Source organism: Castor canadensis, chromosome 2, assembly GCF_047511655.1.
Source record: "Castor canadensis chromosome 2, mCasCan1.hap1v2, whole genome shotgun sequence".
Lineage (NCBI taxonomy): Eukaryota > Metazoa > Chordata > Mammalia > Rodentia > Castoridae > Castor > Castor canadensis.
Window position 1 is genome coordinate 92,201,228 of NC_133387.1, and position 22,834 is coordinate 92,224,061.

General features: G+C 41.4%; 1 protein-coding gene across 8 annotated transcripts in view; it reads left to right on the top strand.

Annotated features, from left to right (window-relative positions):
• Elmo1 (engulfment and cell motility 1) overlaps positions 1–22,834 on the top strand; it is a 532,930-nt gene that overhangs the window by 151,498 nt on the left and 358,598 nt on the right. For all 8 annotated transcript variants that reach the window (XM_074065278.1, XM_020158561.2, XM_074065279.1 and 5 more), the window contains 3 exons: positions 2,767–2,817; positions 12,905–13,074; positions 22,134–22,169. In XM_074065278.1, coding sequence (XP_073921379.1) covers positions 2,767–2,817; positions 12,905–13,074; positions 22,134–22,169 — 257 coding nt within the window. The remainder of the gene's footprint in view (positions 1–2,766; positions 2,818–12,904; positions 13,075–22,133; positions 22,170–22,834) is intronic.

A 22,834-nucleotide genomic window follows, 5' to 3' on the forward strand; every position in this document is an offset into this window, starting at 1 on the left:
CCAGGCCATGCCAGGTGCACAATCCACCTCTTGTTCTTATGACATTCTCTAGGCAGCGAATTGTTCTCCCCAGTTTGGAGAAGAAGAAACATGTCAGGCTGTATAAGTAGCTGGCACTGAGTCCGGTTGTGCCTTTAGATGGTTTGAATACTGCTTTAGAGTTAAACAAACAAGCAAACCTCAGACTCTTCAAAGCAATCTTGCTTGGGTCCCAGGAGTGAGACATGAACCTAGCAGGTCTGTGTGGGAGGCTGGAGGCCAGCTGCTTAGTTCCCTTCTAGTCCTGCTCCTCCCAATACCTGGTGTAGCCCTGGGTTTGATAGGGAAGCAAAGGAATTCACGGAGCTTTCACCAGCAGCTTTCATAGCTGTCAACCAATGGTTGAACAGCCCCTGTCAGGAAACAGATGTGACCTGAGTCATCTTCCTTCTCCAGCAGACAGAGTGCAGCTTCTGGTAGCAGATCACTTAGGTCAGAGTCCTCCCAGCCTTGAGGTTGGGGTATAATCCCAGTGGTAGAGCTCTTCTTAATGTCTAGGAGGCCATAAGTTCAATTGCCAGCACTGCAAGAAAAGAATCCTCCCAGCTTTGGCCATGATATTGGGAAAATGATAACTTAATCTTCTCAGCAGTTTTGGTTTTGGATCTTTAAAATAGAATTATTAAAATTAATAGTAACTATACTTAAAGGATAAAGTTAAATAAGAATTAAATACAAAAATTCTTAGTCCAAGCCAAGTGCTGTCAGTAATCCTGGCACTCTGGAGGCTGAGACAGGAGGATTGTAAGGTCAAGGCCAGCCTTGGCTACATAGTGAGACCCTGCCTCCAAAAAACAAAAAAATAAAAATCCTCAATCTGGGTCCTTTCAGAAGCTTATTTCTGTTATTAGGAAAACAAGGTCCCCACTCCAGATTTAGTGAGAGATTACTTTTAACCATATCCGACCTATTTTGCTACATGCTTGGAAAATTTAGAAAGAATACCCTTTTCCTCTCTCCCTTTCTGAAGGAACCTACCTTAAATCTTCCCTGAACAGGTAGCCTGATCTGGGAGTTCCCTCTGTGCACCCTTTTCTCCGTAATTACTAAAGAGGATATTTAAACTCTTCATCTTCTGACACTGATCTCAATTTGTTTAGAAGCTGAGCAGGGAAGTAAGGAAGCTGTATACCCAGCTTCCTTAATACTCCAAATAGTATTTGCTTGTCTTTCTTTTCAGTTCTCATAGAATCATAGAATTTTAGAGCTGAAAAGAGATTTTGAAAGTGACTTGAATTCATTTTGCCATCCTGAGCCTTCTTGCCAAGGGGCCATTCAGCCAAGCTTGCACACTTCTGGTAATGAGTTGCTGGCTCTCCCCAGGGGTGGCCTTATGTTTCTGGGATGCTCTAGATTGGGGTAAAATGCCCAAGTTGGGTTCTGGTCTGGCAGTGTTGGGTTTGGGGCCTGCTTGCACTTGGTGTGAAACTTTTGGATGTTGTTTTCTTTGGGACGGAATACTGGTTTGAAGTCTGTCCCTTCTAAGGTAGTTATGTTTAGAAAATTCATTGTCCAATAAGTACTGAGAACTGGCCAAGGGAGCAAGAGATCTATGTGTCTTTGACATATCAGGGAGACATTTTCCACTGCATCCAGAGCAAAATCCAGCTTGAGGCTTGTCACAAAGGATGCAGGCACATGGTATTTAGGAAGACAATGACCCGGCCAGTGAAATTTGGTCTTCAGTACTAAAGATGCCAGGTGGTAGCTTTATTATTTTTTTTCATTTTTCTTTTATTATCAGGTGGTAGCTTTAAAGGTTCCCCTTGAATATGGTTGTCAAGTGGAGACAGACTGATTTGGGATCTACTCATTAATGTTGTTTGTTCTTAACTTCAAGGCGACTTGCAGAAGGAACCAGCAAATGTTAACTTCTTAATAACCTTTGAAAATAACAGTTTTATTGAGATAATAAAACAGGCCCCCCAAAATCCGTTTTAAATGTGCTCAATTTGATGTTTTCATGCATTTATGAAGGTGCATAGCTGTCACCATGTAATTTTAGAACATTTTCATCAGAAAGAAATTCTGTATTCATTAGCACTGACCTTCATTCCCCCTCCCCCAGCACCTGTTGACCACTAATCTGCTTCCTGTTTCTATGCATTCACTTATTCTAGACATTTCCTATAAATGGGCTCATACAACACGTGTTCATTTGTGTCTGGCTCTTTTTTTTACTTAGAGTAACACTTTCAAGGTTCCTCTATGTTATAGCATGTATCAATACTTCATTCCTTTGTATGACCAAAGAATTTCCAGTTGAATGGATGTACCACATTTTGTTTATTCACCACCAGTTGATGGGCAGGTGGGTTGTTTCCACTTGTTGACTATTAATGAGTAATGTATTTGTGAACATTACAGTACAAGTTTTTGTGTAGACATGTGTTTTTAGTTCTTTCTTGTATAGACATAGGAGTAAAATTGCTAGGTCATATCCCCTAAATAAACTTTTACAATTACTATTTTTGTTTGCTACTTTTGGGCTCCATATTCCTACTCTTTGGATTTATATTCACTTCCTCTTTGCTGAATGTGCCAGCCAACTTGATATAAAGTTAACACATCTGGAACCCAGGTTAAGATTCTTACTCAAGCAAGAATAAACGGAAACATAGGAGCACTTATTATGTAGAGTTGATACTAAATTATATTTGCCTTCATTCTTTTCTTTATCAAGCTTCTAATTGAATATTTATCAAGACATTGTTTTTTCTTTTCCAGAATCGCAACGAAATAAAAAATGGCACAATCCTTCGATTAACCACATCCCCAGTAAGTTGATCTTAGTTTTTCAGTACTTACTAAATTCTTTGCCCTCCAGTTCTGCAATATGTGATTATGGAGTACCAAGTGACTTTGTGCAAAATAAAAGGTCCCTGGAATGTCCTTACATGCAGATTCTGGATTAGCATAATGCCCAGACTCCTGTTTTCCATTACAGAGGAGGAGGGACCCTGTTCTATGTCAAGAGCAAGTAAATTGATTGTGAAGCTGTGAAATTGAGTCTGGTGGTCATCTCACCTGTCCTCACATTACAGATGGGATAACTCACCTGTGCTGATTGGTTTTACCCACTTGCCATAGTGTCCTAATCTCACCTGAGCAAATTCAAACAACAAAGCAAGCAAAACCAAAGACAACCTGTTACTTCCTTTAAAATCAGAGAGAGAGAGAGAGAGAGAGAGAGAGAGAGAAAGAATATTCCCAGCCTCAGTCAGCTATGATGGCAATTCATAAAAATGCAGTTAAAGAACATTGACCATTTAGGCTATTTCACTGGCAGCTGATTTTAAATGAAACACTTGAAAGTCTCTAAATAAAAGCTGCTAACCCAGATGCCAACAGTGTTTTTAGATGACGGTTGGTATCTTGATCTTTCTTACTTCCTTGTGAGACTCTGGGATAGTAACATTAGCATATTTAAACTGTGCTCCTTCACAGTGCATTTTCTTGCTTTCCTAAAAAAAAAAAAAACTGTACAAAATACACCAAGTGTTACTATTTTCACACTGCATATGTGATGAAAACTGTGTCTATCTATCATTTTCAGCTTCCACTGAAGCCATGTGGTAGGCTAAAAATAAGTTTAAAAATTGGAAAAAGCATCTGGCTAGAATTAAACTGTGGGTACTGTAACTACCACAAATTCTTGTTGTTGAAAATTACATTAGGAGGCTTAAAAACTGTTAAACATTTTACCCTGTGACATTTTGAACTTAAACACAATGATGAGCTCAGTAGGCTGATTGCCCTGCTGGGGTCACTGCTAAATGGAAGTGATAGCTTGCACTTGATTTTCTCTAGCTGCCTGATGAGCTGAGCCATTTTTGTCTGGCTTTGCACTGGTCTTCTTCCTGGAGTTAGCGTGCATCAGTGTTAATTTGACCCTTAGATACCACTGTTTCATTTGTTTTTTGTAGTTCCAATTTATCTTGCTAAAATTGCTCGCCTGTTTGGTAAGGCAGAAAGAATATACCTTGTTTTTTATTTCATCTTAGAATCAGAAAGTCTCAGTTTTTTTTTTTTTTAAATCTAGGTTATCTCTAAGGCAAAGGAATGGGTTCTTTTTGTTATGGCCATCAGTTCATGATCAAAATTCCACACTCCGAGTTACTCTTTAGAAGGTGAGGTGTGGGGAAAGTTGAGTTTATCAGTATCATGAAGATGAGCAATATACCGTGGCGTGATGTTATCAGGGATGGTAGAATTTGGCTCTTCTGAGAAGATCCTCATCCTCCCAGCTCCATGGCTGGAATGATGGGGAAGCCAGCATGCAGGGCACTACTAGAAGAGGGGAGTCCACCTCCTTGAGACTGGTTTACATTTCTTAGAGCAGTGCCCTCTAAACCGCCTGGGTCAGTGTGGGACTTTAAAATGCTGGTGCCTGGCTCTGAATGGTGAGGCTGGGTTACAATATCTGGCAATAGGCACAAGAATTTGCATTTAAAACAGTTGCCATTTGGTCTAGACTTGGGAATCACACTATAGCAAGATATTTGGGAACCTGTAAACTTCATTTATTGTTAATAGATTTTTTTGTTTACCTGAAAAATATCACACATGCTAATTTTTTCCATACACAATAAATATATTAAAAAATAACTATATCAATTTGTGAGGAAGTATTGGAGTACTATGAAGAACTCAATAAATGGGTGGTACTAGCTTTTAAAGTTCCATCATCCACTGCAGCTGAATTTTCCTTGCAAGGACATAAGAACAGTTATACTTGCAAGCATACACACATGCACACAACGATTTTAGCAACCTGTAGCTTTGCTGAGTTTGCCTCTACTCTGCCAAAGGTGGTCTTTTGTTGAGTGCTGAATTGTTTTTCTTTCTTCCTTTATCACAGAACAGTCCTTTCTGGATTGTTCCTGAGGAAGCTAAGTGTTAATACAAGAAGGTGTAAACAAACAATCTGTGGTATTTTTCCTAGAATAGCCTTGAATTTTGCTGCAGTCCTCTGCTGCATTGTCTATCTTTAGATCCTCTTTCTAGTGTGGCTTAGTAGCTTGGTATAGCTTTGTGGCTGGCTGTTTATTTAGGTTACCCCAAAATAAAGGCAAATATCCAAAACCTTTACATTTGGAAGGAATGCCAGAAACACAGTCACAAGTAGTATATTAGAAAAAACTCCAAACATTTGGTGATAGGCATGATATAGTGTTAATTTCTTCATGTGCAGGACCCTTTATGAATGGATTAAGAAACTGTCCCAAAGGACAGGTGACCAAAAGCTATAAACCGGAATACAGAGGAGAAAAATGACATACATATCTATGTACATATATGTGTGTCATAAACATATATATAGACACACACAAACATTGCAGGACAACCCCCACAAATATATCCAAGCATAGGTGTGTGCATCATTTTTAGACATTAAAAATTGGAGCCCTGTTAAATGCCTATCATTTGAGACTAAATGTAGCAGTTAACATCTATGCCCTGGAATTCTGTGTAGTCGTGTATAAGAATACGGCATGTGCGCCCACAGAAGCATCTCCAAAGAACAGTATTAAGTAGAAAAGCAGATTGTAGAACACTACTGTAAAATGCCGGGTATGTTCATGCAAAGGAGCTCCATGTAAATATGCTGAGCAAAGGCTTAAGGTGTTTCTCCATGGATGCCACAAGAAATGGTTAAGTTTGAGCAAATCTTATTTTTTATTCTGTAACAACCATCAGTATTTATCTATTTCCATCTCACGTGCTATTACTTTTGATTAAGTCAATACATAAATAAATATTATGAAGTCACTATAGTATCCAGGAAGTAAAGAAGCATTTCCTTACTAAAAACATTTCAGTTTTCCAAACTAAGAAGTTATGTTAAGAGTCCATAGAATGTGTGAATTGAATACTTCTTCCCCATTGTTCCTCATTTTGGTCTGTATAGATGGATAACCCCCAGACTGCTCACTAAGCACCTACTGTCTCCTTGCAGGCTCCAGGCATAAGCTTCCTCTGCTCCCTGGTGTTTGGGGAGCCTGTAAGAGAATATCTTGATTGGAAGCTTTGCCACATTGATTTTGGCGGGTTGGTTGCTCTGGTGATAAGAAAAATTCTATTATCTCAGTCACTCTGTGGACCCAGGTTATGAGACACTCTTAACAATAAGACCATTAGCAGTTTATTATTTTTTGGTTTTTCAATTCGTCTGAACTGGCCTGAGAAACTAAAAAAGAGTGGTAAAATGTCTTAGGTTTTATTTCTTGCCATTACTCTTACGAAGAAGCAGCCAGTGGAGGTGGCTCTGGGGATCAGTTTGTGGGGTGAGCAGGGGACAGGCTGGAGGAGATGCAGGTGACAGTGTATGTGGTGGGCAAGAAGGAGTGGCCCCAGGACCTCCTGAGTGCTACTGTTTGAGGAAAGATGCCAGGTGCTCCTGGTGTTTTTATAACCAGTGTGCTGATCCTGGAATAGAGGCTTGAGGGGGGGTCTGAGATGCTTATTATGTGCCCCCCAGGACATGTCATTGAGCTGACCCCATCCCTGTACCCATTGGACAGCCTGCTGACCACCACCATGCGCCTAGCACTTGAAGCTGTGAACTGGCAGTCCCAGAGAAGAGGTAGAGGAGAGGGTTCAGCTTGAAGCCTGGGGGCATTCAGGTTCAGAGAAGTTGTCTGGGAAGTAAGGCAAAGAAAGCAGTGGAGGGAGGAGGGAGGAAGGGGAGGAGGGAAGGCTCAGGTGCTTGGAGGACTAAGGAGCTACTGAAGGAGGTTAAGCAAGAGACATGGCCCCTGGACCTGACACCTGGAGCACTGATGGCATTGTGGAGCTGCTTTCATGTAGGCCTCATCAAAGATGGGAGAGTGTGAGGTGAGGTGGAGTTGACAACCTCAGAACCTCTCCTTCCTCCATAAGAGCTGATCCTGGAAGCAGTGGATTGGAGGAGTGGAGGAGAATTGCAGCCAGGGGTGTTACTCATTTTTGTTTTGAGGGTGGGAGCCATTGGAGAGCTTTGCTTCTGGAATTGATGCTCAGCAGAGAGCAAACCCTGTGGTACAGGAGAGTGCGATGCTTTCAGAGAAGGCCAGGGGACAGGTTGATCTCTGCCAGGAAGTTGGCTCTTGGCACTCAATGTCAGGAGGAAGCAGAGGGTGAGAGCAGAGCTGCCCAGCTATGCTGTTACAGCTGGAAGATGAAGGCATCCTGGCTGCTTGCATTGATTTCCTCAATTAAATACAAAGCTGAATCTCAGGAGGTTTAAGGAAAGAAAGGCCTGGAGTTATTTTGCAGGGATTGTAGCACACATTCCAGGAAGGTGTATCTGGATTGCTGAGTAAGTGGGTATTTACAAATGTCTGTGAAAGTGTTGAAGCTGTGGACTTTTTAGTCACTTTTTAATTAGCATCATGGACCCAGAATCATGCTGGAAGTTTCTTGGGGATGATTTTAACTTGTACCTTCCAGAACAGCGATGATTAAAAACTTGGCTGCCACACACACCAGTTCCACTTCCTGTGACCACCAGGGCTGTTCCCATGAGCTGGGTGGGGTCCAGACTCTTTGCTGTCCAGGACACTAAGAGGCAACCACTTAGAGCTGTTTGAGAGAACCAAAGTGAAACTTGTTTGCTATCTTTAGGACACACTAGCAGAAAATAAAACTTATTATCTGATATAGCCACACACACAACTGCTAGACTCTTCATATGTGCTGATTGCTTTGAAAAAATGAGAACTAAGACCATCTTATTTTTTAATAATGTTGACTGTTGTCTCCCAAATGTAAAAATAGTAATGCAGAATAGTTACAGAAAATTTAAAAAATTAAGCTGGCTTCCAAGAAAATTATGAGGGATATTATAATTTATCAAAAACCAAAGGTTATATCTAGATTTGCCTCTTCAGTCATGTAAATGTATGAATCTTATGGATATATATATATATATACACACACACACATATATATTCATGTATGAATATACATTTGTTTGTTTATTCATTCACTTAATGAAGATTTTTTGGAGCTCCTAGAAGTGCCAGTAAAGATGCTGGGACTGTAGTGGTGTGCAGTTCTAACACGTTTCTTCTACCTCTGGGGTTTATGTGCTAGGAGACAAAAACACTTTGTACACCTATACTTCCACCTTCGCGACAGTCAAATGTGTCTGCATCCTGGCTGTCTCTCTCGGTATTCTATCTTTGGAATGTGCCCAAGCTATTTCACATTCTCTCCAATGGTGATTTTTAATTCCAGGTAATATTTCATTCTGTATCAGGAGTTATTTCATCATTGGCCTATTGTGGACAGGGGTTTCTGTTAGTTGAATGTAAATGCCATTTTGAATGTCCCCAGTGTAGGCACCAGGCATCTGCCTCAGGTGTTCAGGTGCATCCTTGCAGGGAAGCAAGCAGCACCCCAAATTTTTCCAGCTCTCCTGCACACACTGGGCCTCCTGCCCTGTCCTCCAGTATGCTCACCTTCTCCCATCCCCCTTACCACCACTTCACAGACACTGCTCCTCCTCTGTCCTTCCAGACAGGCCATGCTGTTTAACCTGAAGGAGTTTTGCACTAACACCCCTACTGCCCAGCGAATTCCCTCCTCAGTGTGCCTGGCACTTTGTCTGTGGGTTCTCTTCATGAAGGACTTGATTTAGACAGCTCATCCCTGAAATCCACCCCAAGTAAAGATATCACCAGTCACTCTCTGTCATATCACCTTGTTTTAGAGTTTGCTGTATAACTTACTAATATTGTATTTAATTTCTTATTTCTAATTTTTTTAAAGTTCCCTCCAAAAACAGGTACTAGAGAAAAGGTTAGATCAAAAAGAATTAACCTAGAAGGTAACACCCACGCACAGGAAATCAATGTGAGTCAACTCCCTGTATAGCTATCCTTATCTCAACGAGCAAAAACCCTTGTTCCTTCCTATTATTGCTTATACTCTCTCTACAACAAAATTAGAAATAAGGGCAAAATAGTTTCTGCTGGGTATTGAGGCGGGGGGAGAGGGAGGGGGCGGAGTGGGTGGTAAGGGAGGGGGTGGGGGCAGGGGGGAGAAATGAACCAAGCCTTGTATGCACATATGAATAATAAAAGAAAAATGAGAAAAAAAAAGTTCCCTCCCCCTCCCCAAGGTGATTAAGTCCCCAGAAAGTGAGAACTGCTGCCGTGTTGCTTGTTGCTGTATCTCAAATATCACAATGGTGCCTGGCTCAGAGTAGGCTCTCCAGAAGTATTTGTTGAATCAGAGAGTGGGGATTCTGAGGGTTAAAATTTCTTCCAAGTGGATAGCTATAAAGATTTGTCTGGGTAGAGGCTTAAATAAAGTTATATGCAAGTGACCTTCTGCAATAATTCATGTCAAAAATATAAATTTTCCCTATAAAATCCAAATTTTTGTTTGGCAGTTCTGGGATTTGATCTCAGAGCCTCATGTTTGCTAGGCAGGTGCTTTACCATGTGAGTCACAGCTCTAGCCCCCTGACACTGTAATAGTAAGATTCATTACCATGTATTTTGTATAATGAAAATTTTATATGCAGATTGTTTAGAGACAAGAGGAAAGGAGCAGATGTCTCTATTCGAGTTCCAACTGGAACAACATTGCATTAACAAAGCCCCACCAGTTTGACATATATTTTGATTGGAGGTCACATCCAGGCCAGGTCTCAAGTCTGTGGAGACCCTTTTCCTGGCGGACTTCTAATGATGGTTCCTGCTCAGGGCCAAGAAACAATCTGTCACTCTGAGGGTCACAGTTCCTCATGCACCAACTGAAGCGGAAAATGAGGCCAAGAGTGGTGAAGAGATGTTCCTTGCGATCCTGAAGCAGCCAGTGAGGGAGATGTAAGGTGGCTCAGGGACCTCTTCCTCACCCACACCTGGCACACCTGGCTCACCCCTGTGAGGCAGTGCTGTGCACTCCCCACACTCCCAGTGCTTCACAATTGTCCTGAAATGAAGACCAAAACTTGCCAGAAGCAAGCATGGTGGGAAAGTCCCCTGTTTAGGTAGAGGTGTCCTTAGATGATGGTTCCAGGGAAGGAGCAAGGCCAGTGGTGAGAGGTGAGAGCGGCACAACTTTGAGAAGAGTGAGCAGCTTTTCTATTTGACACAGTTCACCCCGAGGGGCCCATTGTGCCCCATCTAAGGAGGGCGAGGCGATAATTGAGAGACCCAGTAGAGCTAGTGTGCCAGACAGTTTTCCCAGTGATCCAGAGCATCAGGACTCCATGTGTGATTAGGGGTCAGTAGCTTTAGCAGCATCTGCAGCCTGGCTCAACATATAATTTTGGAGACCCCACCCAGCCTTTAGAAACACAAAACTCTGGAGGTGGCCTAGGGGTCTTGTGTTTTAAGAAGCCACGCAGGGTAGTTCTGTGTGTATAATAATTGAGGTCCACCATTCAGAGCGTGTTCTCCAGGGTCTACCTGCATTGGTTGTATCTCAGCTTCAGCACTGGTGAGCTGTGTGATCCTGGGCAAGTTTTGTAACTTCTCTGTGCTTCAGTTTCCTTTGTCAAATGAAGATAATGAGATGGCTGTGCAGGTTAACTGAATTACTTCATGAAGGTATTTAGAATAATGGCTCATAAGAACTGCTAGGTGAGTGTTAGCTATTTTTAGTGTTAACATCACCAGGCATGGTTAGTTATCATTAATAATGCCAATAAAATAATTTTTGAGTATTTATTTTCCTAATCTGTATAGTAAATGCAAATTTCCTTTGTGTAGAAAAGTAAGATATATTTTTCAAGGAAAAATGACACACTTTGGTTAATTATTTATTATAAGTTAAGGTTATATCTATTGAAATACGCATGTTAGAAATGTCTGTTAGAGTGCTGTATGTTCACTTGAAAGTTCTGGAGAATGGTATATCTTTAAATATTTTTAAAAGGTAAATAAAGTGGTTCTTACTCAGCTCTCTATTCTTTCTTAGGAACAGGCTTTTAGGATTTGAGTGAGTTGTCAATTATTTGGGAATCAGCGAAGCAAATCAGTATGGAGGGTTCCCCTTTTCCTTCCTCCTTCTTCTTTCCTAACTTCTGATGCAAACTGCCTGGCTTTGGTTGTAATGGATGGGAGACGCCAACACATCTCTGACCGTGTGGTGGGGCCTTGTTTCACCCTTGACTTATTCCTAAAGAACTGCCTCAGTTTCCCCACTGAATCCCTTCCTGTCCATGGGAGCTTCTTCTAGGTGCCAGGGAGGGGAAGCTGGGTAAGGAGAGAGGTGCTGTGGCTGTGCTGGGGTCGAGTTCTACTCCCATGGGGTTCCCCGCTCCACTCAGATCCAACCCTGTCAAATTTCACAGTGTTTTCCTCACCCTTCCTCCCTTCTTCCCTCCCTCCCTCCCTCCTGCTCTCCCTCCCTCCCTCCCTCCCTCCGTCCCTTCCTTCTTTCCTTCCTTCCCTCCTCTCTTTTCTTCCCTCCTTCTCTTCTTCCCTCCATTATTTTCTCCCTCTTTTCCTCCTTTCCTCCCCCACTCCTTTCACTGTGTAGCCCAGGCTGGCCTCAGACTCCATCCTCCTGCCCCAGCCTCCCTAGTGATGGGATTATAAGCCCATGCTACCATGCCAAGGCTCTGTAACATTTCTTTTTAGAAGATATACTTCATTGTTAGTGTCAAATACCCTGTATTTGTCTGTTTTCTGTTACTATAATAAAATACCCAAGGCAAGGTGACTTATAAAGATTAGAGGTTTATTTAGCTCATATTCTGAAGGTTTAAGAGCAGGGCACTCAGAATCTTATAGTGGAAGCCTTTGGGGGAAGGGTGTGTGGAAAGCCTGGGAGAGTGAGGGAAGACGTGGTAAGACAGGAAGCTAGAGCATGACTAGAGCGGGGCCAGTAAAGACTTTTCTCTAAACCCTACCTCTTAATTTATCCATATTGTATTGGGAGCCAAATTTCCAGCACACGAACCCTTTGCAGACAAACCACTTCCAAACCATAGCCTGCTCTGTCTTTCCACTTCTCTAAAATCTAACAGAATTTCAAAGGAGAGTGGCAGAAGATGTCAACCACTATACTTTTGAGTTAAATAATTACAGCAGATGTTCAGTTATTTCTATCAGGTAATACTACCGCTACTGCTACTACTATTTTTTTGTATTTCTTAGCCTGCCCCAACTGAAAGGTAGGTGTAGAAACCGTGACAGATGAATGAGACGCACAAACTATGAATTATTATCCAGAAGGTCAGCTCTGCCAACCTGTTTCCAGTCCTGTCTGTCCTGTGTGTAGAAGCCAAGTACAAATTCCATCAAAAGAAGGACTAGGCAGGGCTGTTAATTTAGCTTACTAATTATTTTAAATTCACACAGTAAGTTGCCAGTGCATGTGAAACACATGTTGTTGAAATTGGAATTCATAAGCCCCGTGTTGTGCTGGAAGATTTTTAGTAACCCAAAAGACGGTTTGGGTGTCAAGTGAAGCTGTTGATCCTGGTGTGTAGGCAGAGTAGTGACTGACTGATGAGTGTAATGGATACACTTGTGTAATCGCTTAATTAAGCAAATAGCTTTTTGTTGCCTCTTGATAGTAATTGTGCTTCAAAAGTGATCATTCTCTCTGCTGCCCCCTGTCCCCTCTGCCACACCCATTCTGTTTCTGGAGCTTTCGTGTTCTTGTGCTCCTGCCCTTGCTTTTCCTTGACGTGGAAAGAGGCCCTGTGGAAGAACACGGCAGGTTCCACTGTGAAGGAGGACATGGAGCATAGTGGGCGGAGTGGACGCAGTGAAAACCTGCCTTCCAGATGCCCACTGTTTCGGATGCCTGTAGTCTGAGCTTTTGGCCTAGGGATCTTTCTTTCCCAGGAACACCGTCATTTTTGTGCCATTGTGGTTTCCCTTCTGAACACTCTTCCCTCTGTTCTTGTCTCTGTGAGGCCCAAAATGCCCAGCAGCTCCATGAACGAATCCAGTCATCAAGTATGGACGCCAAGCTGGAAGCCCTGAAGGACTTGGCCAGCCTCTCCCGGGACGTCACGTTTGCCCAGGAGTTTATCAACCTGGACGGCATCTCTCTCCTCACCCAGATGGTGGAAAGCGGCACCGAGTAAGCATCTTCCATCCTGACTGCCACCTCTGTCCTTCCTGCTCGTCAGTGTGGTATTTGTTACACTCCTTATGCAACTTTAGCTTTAGTGACCAGAAACGTGGCTAGACTCAGAGAAAAATAGATTTAAGAAAGTAGCTAGGTAGGGGGTTTGGAATTTCAGTAGCTCTCCATCAGCTAGTCAGTAGCTGAGACACAGTAGAAATCAGTAAATAACGGAATTTCAGGTTTTTGAGAAAAAAAGTATTATGTCATTTCTCTACAGGTCTTGTTAACACTATAATTATAAGTACAGAATATTAATCTCTCATATCCTTTGCTTGTCCCCAAGGAAACTTCCCATCTCTGACTCCATTAAAAGATTAGAATGTCTACCTATGTTTCAAAGTATGAAACCTGGTCAAGATACCACTCTTGACATAATAAAAAAAAATGCTCTAAAGATTACAACGTATATCATTATTTAAAATTCAATATAATAAACATTTGAGTAGTATCTACTGTATGCAAAAGGGAGGGAAGTGAAAAAAATGTGAGCTCTGAATTAATAATGTATAGAACCCAGATAGCTATTTATTAGGAGAGAGTATGCACCATTGAGAATTGGGGTTTAAACCTGGCTAGTTTAAATCTCTCTTTAGAACCTAGTGACATGAAGAATGAACACTGACTGTACGTGTTGAAAATCTATTTGTGTCCCTTCCCTCTCTACTCCCACTTTCCTCACTCATAGCTTCTCCTTCCCTCCCCGTACACTTGGTCTTATTTAACCTCTGTGGTTGGCGCTAATGAAAAAGTATTTCTTTCTCATCCTTCTCTTCAAGGACAATATGCTTTACAATAGCAAGAGTATTTCCCATATAAAAATTTTTTATGGGCTGGGCAAGGGGGTTTATGCCTGAAATTTCAACTACTTAGAAGTCAGAAGGGAGGAGGATTGTTGTTTGAAGCTGGCCCTGGCAAAAAGTTAGTGAGACCCTTGTCTCAACCAACAGGGTGGGTGTGGTGGCCAGCCAAGTAGTTAGAATCATAGGCGTTAGGCATTGTACCTGGCTATGGTGGAAATACCTTTGAATTTACAGATGGCAGTAGTAATTACAATGATCATAGTAAAGACATGGAAAGCAGGGATCCATGTGATATGCACTGTGACACAGGGCTGTGGCAAAGCACTAGAGCCATCAGAGGCTGGCAGGTGTGTTTTTGACATTGAAGATGGTGTGCTAAGAGATTTCTTTTTTTAAGTTCTTCATTACTTTACTCTAAGCCATAACACAGTATCACAGACATTGCATTTTCTCACTGTTCTGAAGGCTCGAAGTTCAAGTTCAAGGTGTCTGCAGGCTGTGCTTCTCTTGAGGGCTCTCTCCTTGGTTTGCAGATGGCTACCATCTCCCTGTGTTGTCACAGAGTCTTTCCTGTGTGTGTGTGTATGCACATCTTGGTGACTCTGTATATTCAAATTTGCTCCTCTTTGGTGGACTCTAGTCAGATTGGATTAGAGCCTACCCTAATGGCCTCATTTTAACTTAATCATCTCTTTCAAGACTCTGTCTTCAAATGCAGTTGCATCCTGAATACTGGAGGTTAGAACTCCAACATAGGAATTTGGGGAAAGGGACACAATTCAGCCCCCACACAACACTCTAATAAGAGACACTGCCAACTTTTATTTTAAAAGAAAAAAAAGAGTACTAACTGATAGCATATGTTTGTCTTATCACTTACTTTTCATCCATCCTATTTTCTTGCTCTATACCTCATCTCAACCGATAGCTGCCCAAAAGAATCACTGTCCCTCAGTCCTAGGTAGTGGACAGCAGGTCTGAGTCATGTTCATGGAGCACATGTTTGTATACAATGTGAGAGAATGTTACTACTGAATGTGAACCACAGCAATTGGATATCTTTTATTTTCAAAAGAGGATCATGCTCATTAACATTTTAATTATTTAAAATAATCAGTAAGCCATTACAACTTGATACATACAGCCTGTTTCAGACAGTAAACAAAACACAAGACCAGATCTTGGATGACTTCTGTTCTGCCTTTTCTCTTATGTTTTCCCATCACTCTACATTTCTGGGTAGGAATGACATCTGTCTAGATTCCCCTTTGGTGCCTCTCACTGTTTTGCATAAGTTCAAAGTCACACTGCTTTTGGAGATGGAAGAAGGCAGGATGGAGCCCCAAGGTTTCTTTCCTTTCTTTTGCTGGTCCTGTGTCTCATCCTCAGGGGTGGCTCATTTGATCCACAGCTATTTTTCAAATCTTTTGCTCAGGTTAAAAAGAAAAGAGAAAGACATTTTTCTTATAAGGCAACTTGGCTTCTCAATTAAACTTATAGCAAGACTTTAATTAATTATCAGGAAACCTTTGGAATAGAACTGCACAAATTAAATAGCTCTTGCGATTGGGAAGGCATTTAGTCATGACTTCTGGGCAGACTTCCAGCTGGGGAAGGTGGAGATTTCCTGAGCTGGACCTGTGGAAAGTTTTAGGAAACACTGAAGAAACAGAGCTGGAAATTTTCTCCTTCTGAGGTTTCTTGTCTGCTTGTTGTTACTCAAATCTGTGCCCTTCAAGGTCTCTCTCCAGTGGGTACCAGGAGAGGCTGTAGGGCAAAATCAGCAACAAAAGAGAGACAAGAAAGTGTCACTTTGGCAGAGCACAGTGTTTAAAACCTAAATTTAATGTTTCCATCCTTGTGAAATTTGGAAATTCCATTCCTAGTTTTTGATTGAAGCAAATAGTGTTGCGGGCATTGTGTCACCACCCCCCCCAACCTATGCAAGGCAAGGGATGGCAAAGAATGGACAGAGTTTACAAGAAAAAGATGATTATGACAGATTTTTTACAAATGATAGATTTGATTCAATTTGAATGAAAAAAACTATACCTGCCTTTCTGAGGGCAATGTAGTGAATAACTCTGCTCTTCTGTGATTTTATCACTGCCCATGTCCTTTGTCTGCGCCTCTGTGCACACCAACAATTGGGCAGTTTACTCTGTACCTTTCCGTGTTGAATGGTCAGTCATCACTGAGGGCAGAGAGCAGGGGCATTTCCAAGAACAAAGGGCAGGACGCTTACAGTTTCCTTCCCACTTGGCAATGAGAAAATAACGGGACTGGGAAATGAGTAAGCCCCAGCTCCACCCTGGGCAGCCAAGTCAAGACTGACAAAAGTGAAATCCCTACATTTCCAGAGAACTTTGGGCAACTCCTTAAAGGAAAAGTACATTAATCATTAAAACATGTAAATGAGCAGATGGAAAAAAAAGAATCCTTTTAAATCTACCCCTCTACAAACAACCACTTTTAGAATCTTGGTATAGTTCCTTTTTGTATGAATATACATATGTACTTTATTCCTAAAACTAGAATCATAATATTCATGTTCTTTTTGTACCTAAGAATCATTTCATGTCACTAAATATTATTTCTCCCTTTATTTTTGTTGCCTGCATAATGTAATAGAATAATTTGAAAGATGTGCACACTACAACCACTCATGGATTGTAGGGCTTTTGCAATGTTTTCAGTTTTTTTCTGAATATTTTCTAATCCACTTTCAGTTTAATAAAAGCTTTGAGACTATTTGAATTACTTTGTTGTAATAAAATTTGTGATTCAAGGAGATACACATTTTAAAGCTACTTTAAAAGAAGAACAACCCAATAGCTCGTTGCAGTGTTTCCATTTATACTTTGTCATTCTTGGAGGAGTGTGTCCACTCCCAATGCCATGGTCAATACTGGGCTCATATTCCCACAGGTTTTCTAGCTTTCTTTGGAAAAATAGCAGTGATCTAGTAGATTTATAAGTGCTGATTTATTCATTTGGTTGAGGTCATTTCTCCAAAATTTAGTTGTGTTAGGAACAGTGGAAGGAGTTCCACAATTATTTAAGTGATATGGAAAATCTTTATGTTTTTGACTTCAAAATAAACATTAGTTGTGTAAATAGTGGGTCCCTCTCTCTCTCCACTTCGTCATACATGTGATGCCCACGAAGTCTGCCTGATGCTGTGTGCATATTTCAACACAACAGTCTCAGATTAAACTTTTCTTACTCAAATTGGTTTTTCCTTACCTGAACCAAAGCTGTTTTCACATTTTAGGTGTCATGAGAACCGAGGTCTGATTGAATTACCCACACTGGATGATGCTGTGGCTTTGAAGTTGCTTAGCACCCACACTTGAGAAGGGATTTGTAAACTATTCATTTAGCCAGTGTGTGTTTTTTGAGGGCTGAACAGTATTCCTGACAGTGTGCAGGGATGTGAGGGGTGGAGGGAGGTGTGAAGGGAAAAAAAAAAAATCAAAGATGTATTTCTGTTTTATCTAGGTGTGACCTGTTCTGAAATTCAGTGTTCACACAAAAGAAGAATTTTGTCTTTGAAAGTAACTTAGCTTCCTCAGTCACTATAACTGTCACAGCCTCAGGTCAAATTACTGCTGCTAAGATGGCATGTTTTATAAGCCCTGGCTGTTCTGGGAGGTCCAGGCCAGGTCAAGTGGATCAGTCTACTCACTGCCTAGCTGCAAAGCTCACCAGGCACATTTTGCATTTCACCTTCTGAGAGGCCCCCTGCAGTAGCAAACAGCTCCCTGACCAACCAAGAACGAAACTGCTGCTGTGCTGGGAGTGGTGGGCCCTGGCTATGAAGGATTGGGCTCCATTGGCCTTGTTTCCTAGCCTGCTCTCTGCATACTATGGAGAGTCCAGACTAGAACAGCCCTTCTGGGGCCCTGCCATGAATTTGCATCACAAAGACTCAAGAGGCCAACCTTCTTGGACTTTGTCAGTTTCTGCTGTAGAAAATTCCTTTAAAAAGATCTGACCCCCTCCAGCCTCCCCTTTGCTTTCTCTCTGTGTCTTTGTCCATCTCACTAGTAATGGAAATTAGAAAAGTCATTCAGCCAGATTAAAGAAGAGATTATCTTCTTCTGGTGCAAAGCATGTCATTCATTTCTTAGGCTGAGGGGAGAGCGTTTTGGCCTCTATCAAACATTAGCATTTCCCTGAGCCATTTCTGTTCTGCTCATATTTCTTCAAAAACCAAAGTGGGTATACTGGGAGAGAGTGAGTATCCCTGTTAGGAGAACAAACACTGTAACTAAAGTTTCCCTTTTCCTCTGACGTATTCTGAAGCCAAAGTGAGGATGCAGAAGTTGAGTTGTGTGAGAAATGGTGACTCAGCCCAGGTTTATCTTGCACTCTGGTTGGGGAGGACTCTGCAGGGCAGGGCCACCCAGAATGTGGAACACATGAAAGCCTAAGGATGCTCCAGCCCCAGGCCAGAAAGTTGTTTTGAAACTTTGCCGTGGTTGCTTAATATATTAGGTGTGCACCTGGGTGTGTGTATGCACACACACAAACACATACACACATACACACACACTTTATATATTTCGAACTTAAAGAATAGTTGCAAGAATAGAACAGAGAATCTGGCGCTGGTGGCTCATGCTTGTAATCCCAGCTACTCAAGAGGCAGGGATCAGGAGGATCCAGCCCCAGGCAAATAGTTCATGAGAACCTATCTCAAAAATACCCACCACATAAAAAGGCCTTGCCAAGTGGCTCACATGGTAGAGTACCTGACGCCTAGCAAGAGCAGGGGCCAGAGGTCAAGCCCCAGCACCACCAAAAAAGTAAAAAAAAAAACTTGAACAGAGAACTCCCATTTGTATTTCACCCAGATATCACACTCAAGTTTTTCTGGTTGTCCTAGTTGCATCTTTTGACATATAAAGGATCTAACTCACCCAGTTGTACTGTCTCCTTCTATAAGAGGTGCTTAAATTACTTTTACTAAAAAGCACTAACTTCTTACTGAGGCCCAAGAATTAACTAAAAACAGGAAGAAAGCTTGGCATCTCTGTCTCCATTTTGTACCTGCTGTCCTCTTCTTTGAGCCATTCTCTCCTGCAGCCACCTTGGAATCAAGGAAGGACAGGAATGATTGATAACATCTTTATGACAAGGGACTGAAACTACCCCTAAGGAAGAGTCGAGCTTTGCAGGACAGACCACCTGTCCAGATGAGGACAATTGCCTGTAATGATGAGGCTGCACCCAGGAGCAGGAGCAATCATGTCTTGGAACCAGATTGCTCCCCTCAGGTGATGACAGTGATAACAAAATTCCCCTGCCGTTGCCTGTTGTTGGCACATGATTATAACATCTGCTTAGAAACTGCTTTTGCTCCTTACTTGGCCTCACAAGGTAACTAAAAGTAGGATAAAAACCTGGCATCTCTGCCTTCACTTTGTAGCTGTCTCCTTTACTTTGGGTCAGACTCCTGCTTAATTGTGCATGTAGTCATGTTAATTACTCAAGGAGTATCTGTTTAAAAACTGGTGATACCTAACCTATCTCTTCCCTCTTTGAGGCTGAAGGTACAAAGCTAGGAGTAACTACAGTGTCCTGTACTAGACTCCAAAAAGGGCACCTGAAAGTTTCCAGTCATTGTCCTAAACAAAGTCACCTTAGATTCCAGGAACAACAGAGCTTCACGGACAGATCACCCCATGACGAGATCACCACTAAACAGCAGCAGTCATCTCAAGGATGAACAATATTGTCCTCTTCCAGTGATAAGGACTTCTTCTGAGCTACCTTGCAGAACCAGAACTGAGATAATGATCAACCAGACTAAAGTCACTAATTCTGTAATCTCTAACCCCCTGCCCAATTCTTCAATTTACCTCAAAGATGGGCAGACCTGCGTACCTTTTGTCTTTCCACAAAAGCTATGTTGACCAAAATCCTTTCCTGCCTTTTCACCATTGCTTCCATTTGCTTTTTTAGAGATGGGTGGCCAGACCTGACATGCTGGAGCTCTGGAGTTGGGCCCGTGGCCTAGGTTACAAAACGGCTCTTTGTCTTACTGGTTGTCAAACCAATAAGATGTTCTTGATAACGATCATCTTCCAGGTGTCTTTACTGCTACATTTTCCCCAGCCTTTGTAACGAATTTATGAAAAAAAATTTGAAGCTATGCAAAATCTAATTCCTCACCCCAAATTCACCCACCAGATTTGACATTAATGTTTCTTGTCTGAATTACTCATAATTATGATGGTTTCGAAAAGCAGATTTTTTTAATGCTACCATTCTTTCTACATTGACTAGCAGCGTTTCTTCTGTAGGAAGAACTTTCTGTTTATTTATTCATTTACACATAGATTCCAGTGGGTTGCTGGAGCTGGCTTGTAGTCGTTTTTGCACAACTCCTTCCAGCTCCTTGTTCACTAATGTCATGTTGGTACTTTTAATTGGCCATGGCGAGAGAAGTGACATCATGGAAATAGGAAAATAGGACAAATCAGATTTCTCTGTCTCCCCCCTCTCCACAGATTATGTTCTTCAAATTTATTGGCATAACACTTTTATACCAATGTGTACTCATCTGTTCCCATTTTATTCCAAGAACTGTCAGCTATCACCATTATTATTTATTTGGTTGCTCATTGTATCCCAGACTTGGTTCCTTCAAGCCATCTTCTATGTCCTTTTGACTTGTCTCCTGTCATTTCTGGACCATTTCTTTACTTTCTGACTCAGCAAGGTCTTTCCATCTTACCTAGATCTTTCCTTGCCTCAGTCTGGCATGAGTCATTTTTCCAAGGAGCCCTGGTTCCTTGTAGTGGAAAGTTGTGTTTGGCCCTTGCAAATGTCCCCAGTTTTGCTTAGGTCTGTCTTTCCCTGCTTCTTTCATTCTGCTAATGGGTTCTGATAAAGGAATGAAGGAAAATAATAAAATGTTTGTAAAATAAAGGACATGTAAAGAATGGGGAGGTTTGGAAGAGGAAGAGGAAAAACTCACCTATCTTTTTCACATCCAGTTTTACCAGCAACTAGATTTTAGTTTTTACATGGCCATTTGGGCTTCTGAAAGAGTTACATCTTATGTGGTCTAGCATGTAAACCTTCATTTCTTCTGAAGAGCAAAATCGTTCTGCAGCCATTTGCTGAGTGCCTTCTCTGTGTGCTTGACCATGTGCCAGCTACTCACAGTGCAGAGCCCTGCCTTGGAGAGACTGGAGGGATAGTGAGCGTAGGGAAGATGCTGACTTGGGGCAGATGTTGGTAGCATCCCACAGTGTGGTTGAGGAAGGGAAATCAGAGGTCAGGAAGATTCCTCACAGGTGCCTAGTGAAGTGAGTTTGGGAGTAGAACATAACTAGTTATAGTAGGGGCTGGGTACTTAATACAGACAGAAGGAAGACTTCCAGCTAGAGACATTTAAAAGACTCGAGGAGTGGAAAATGGTTTAACCAGATCAGAGTCACTTCTTTTTTTAAATGTTTTTGAGCATAGTATTTTTGTTTATTTGTTTTACTTTTTAAAGCACAGGGCTGGACATGGTGGTGCATACCTATAAACCTAACACTTGGGAGTCTGAGTAAGAGGATCACAAGTTCAAAGCCAGCCTGGGCTACATAGAGGGACCTTGTCTCAAAACAAAATAAATAAATTATTAAGAAAATTAAAGAGTACCATTGTTCTTTGCTCCAGCCAGGTGTGCCTATCACAGGCTCATCCCAGATCCCTAGTCTGGTGTCCTAGACGATCTCCCCTTGACTCCTTCAGACACTGCAGGGTCTTCCCTCAGAAGAAGCACTCTGTCTCTCAGTAGAAGAGAAAGGACAATTATGGGCCATTTTACAAAAGAAAGCTAATAAATTATTTCTCTACAGTCTAGTTCTTTTTGGCTCAACTTCTCACTGCATATGCACCCATTCTTATCCTTAGGAGTTTCCCCCATTGAACATGGATCCGTTCTGAACGAAACAGAGCATTCTTACTGCCTTTACTCATAAATAAATGTGGTGGTTAGTGTGAATAGTTTGATACTGATTTTTTGTTTGTTTCTTTTCATTAAAGAATACCGATTTGTCACTATGATTTGAAATGGATAGAGTGTCTTCACTTAGTAGCAGTTAATCTGTCCTATAACTAATCCTAAAGTTTGTTTCAAGATGTGCTCTTTATGTAAAAATCATTGCTGTCAAATGTGTTCCTCATGGTTGTTTTTAAATTTTGCAGACGATACCAGAAATTGCAGAAGATTATGAAGCCTTGGTAAGAATACATGATCAAATGACATTATGATTTACTATTTCCTTTTTCTCTGCATAACTAATTTCTGTCCTCTGGCTTATTTTATAACTATTCATCTACATAATTTGAGTAAGTCATTTTTTTTCTTTTCTGTTTGATGTTTTTATAAACAGGTTCTTTAAAAATCTATTTTCCTTTTCCTTTGAGGCAGAATGAGTATTTTATGTTTGTTGCCACTAAATGGTCACACCAGGCTTACTGTCCTTCCCCTAGAGCAATGCTGGGCATAATTTTATGTATTACTTTAAACAAAACTTTCTTTTTTGTAGCTTATGTGAATTTCAGAAGTAAAAGTCTTTGATTTTCTTCAATATCTCAGAAAGAAAAAGATCTTCATTAAATATATTCAGGATTACTGTATGGAATGAAAATTATTTACCTGGGCCTGAGAATGTGCTCCATCACCTACTTATAAAGTCAATTGCATGGTAGCCATATCTGGAGATCTCAGAACCTCTTTCTTACTCTCCCCTTTAAGTCACTTAGTCTCTCCTTAAGTCACTTCCTTATTCAGTTACTATGGTGAATCCAAAGATGGTCTAACAAACTCTTTAAAGTACGCTGCACACATTTCCATGGCACCAAGATGTTAAGCAGATAATTTCAGTTTTTGAAGGAAGACTGAA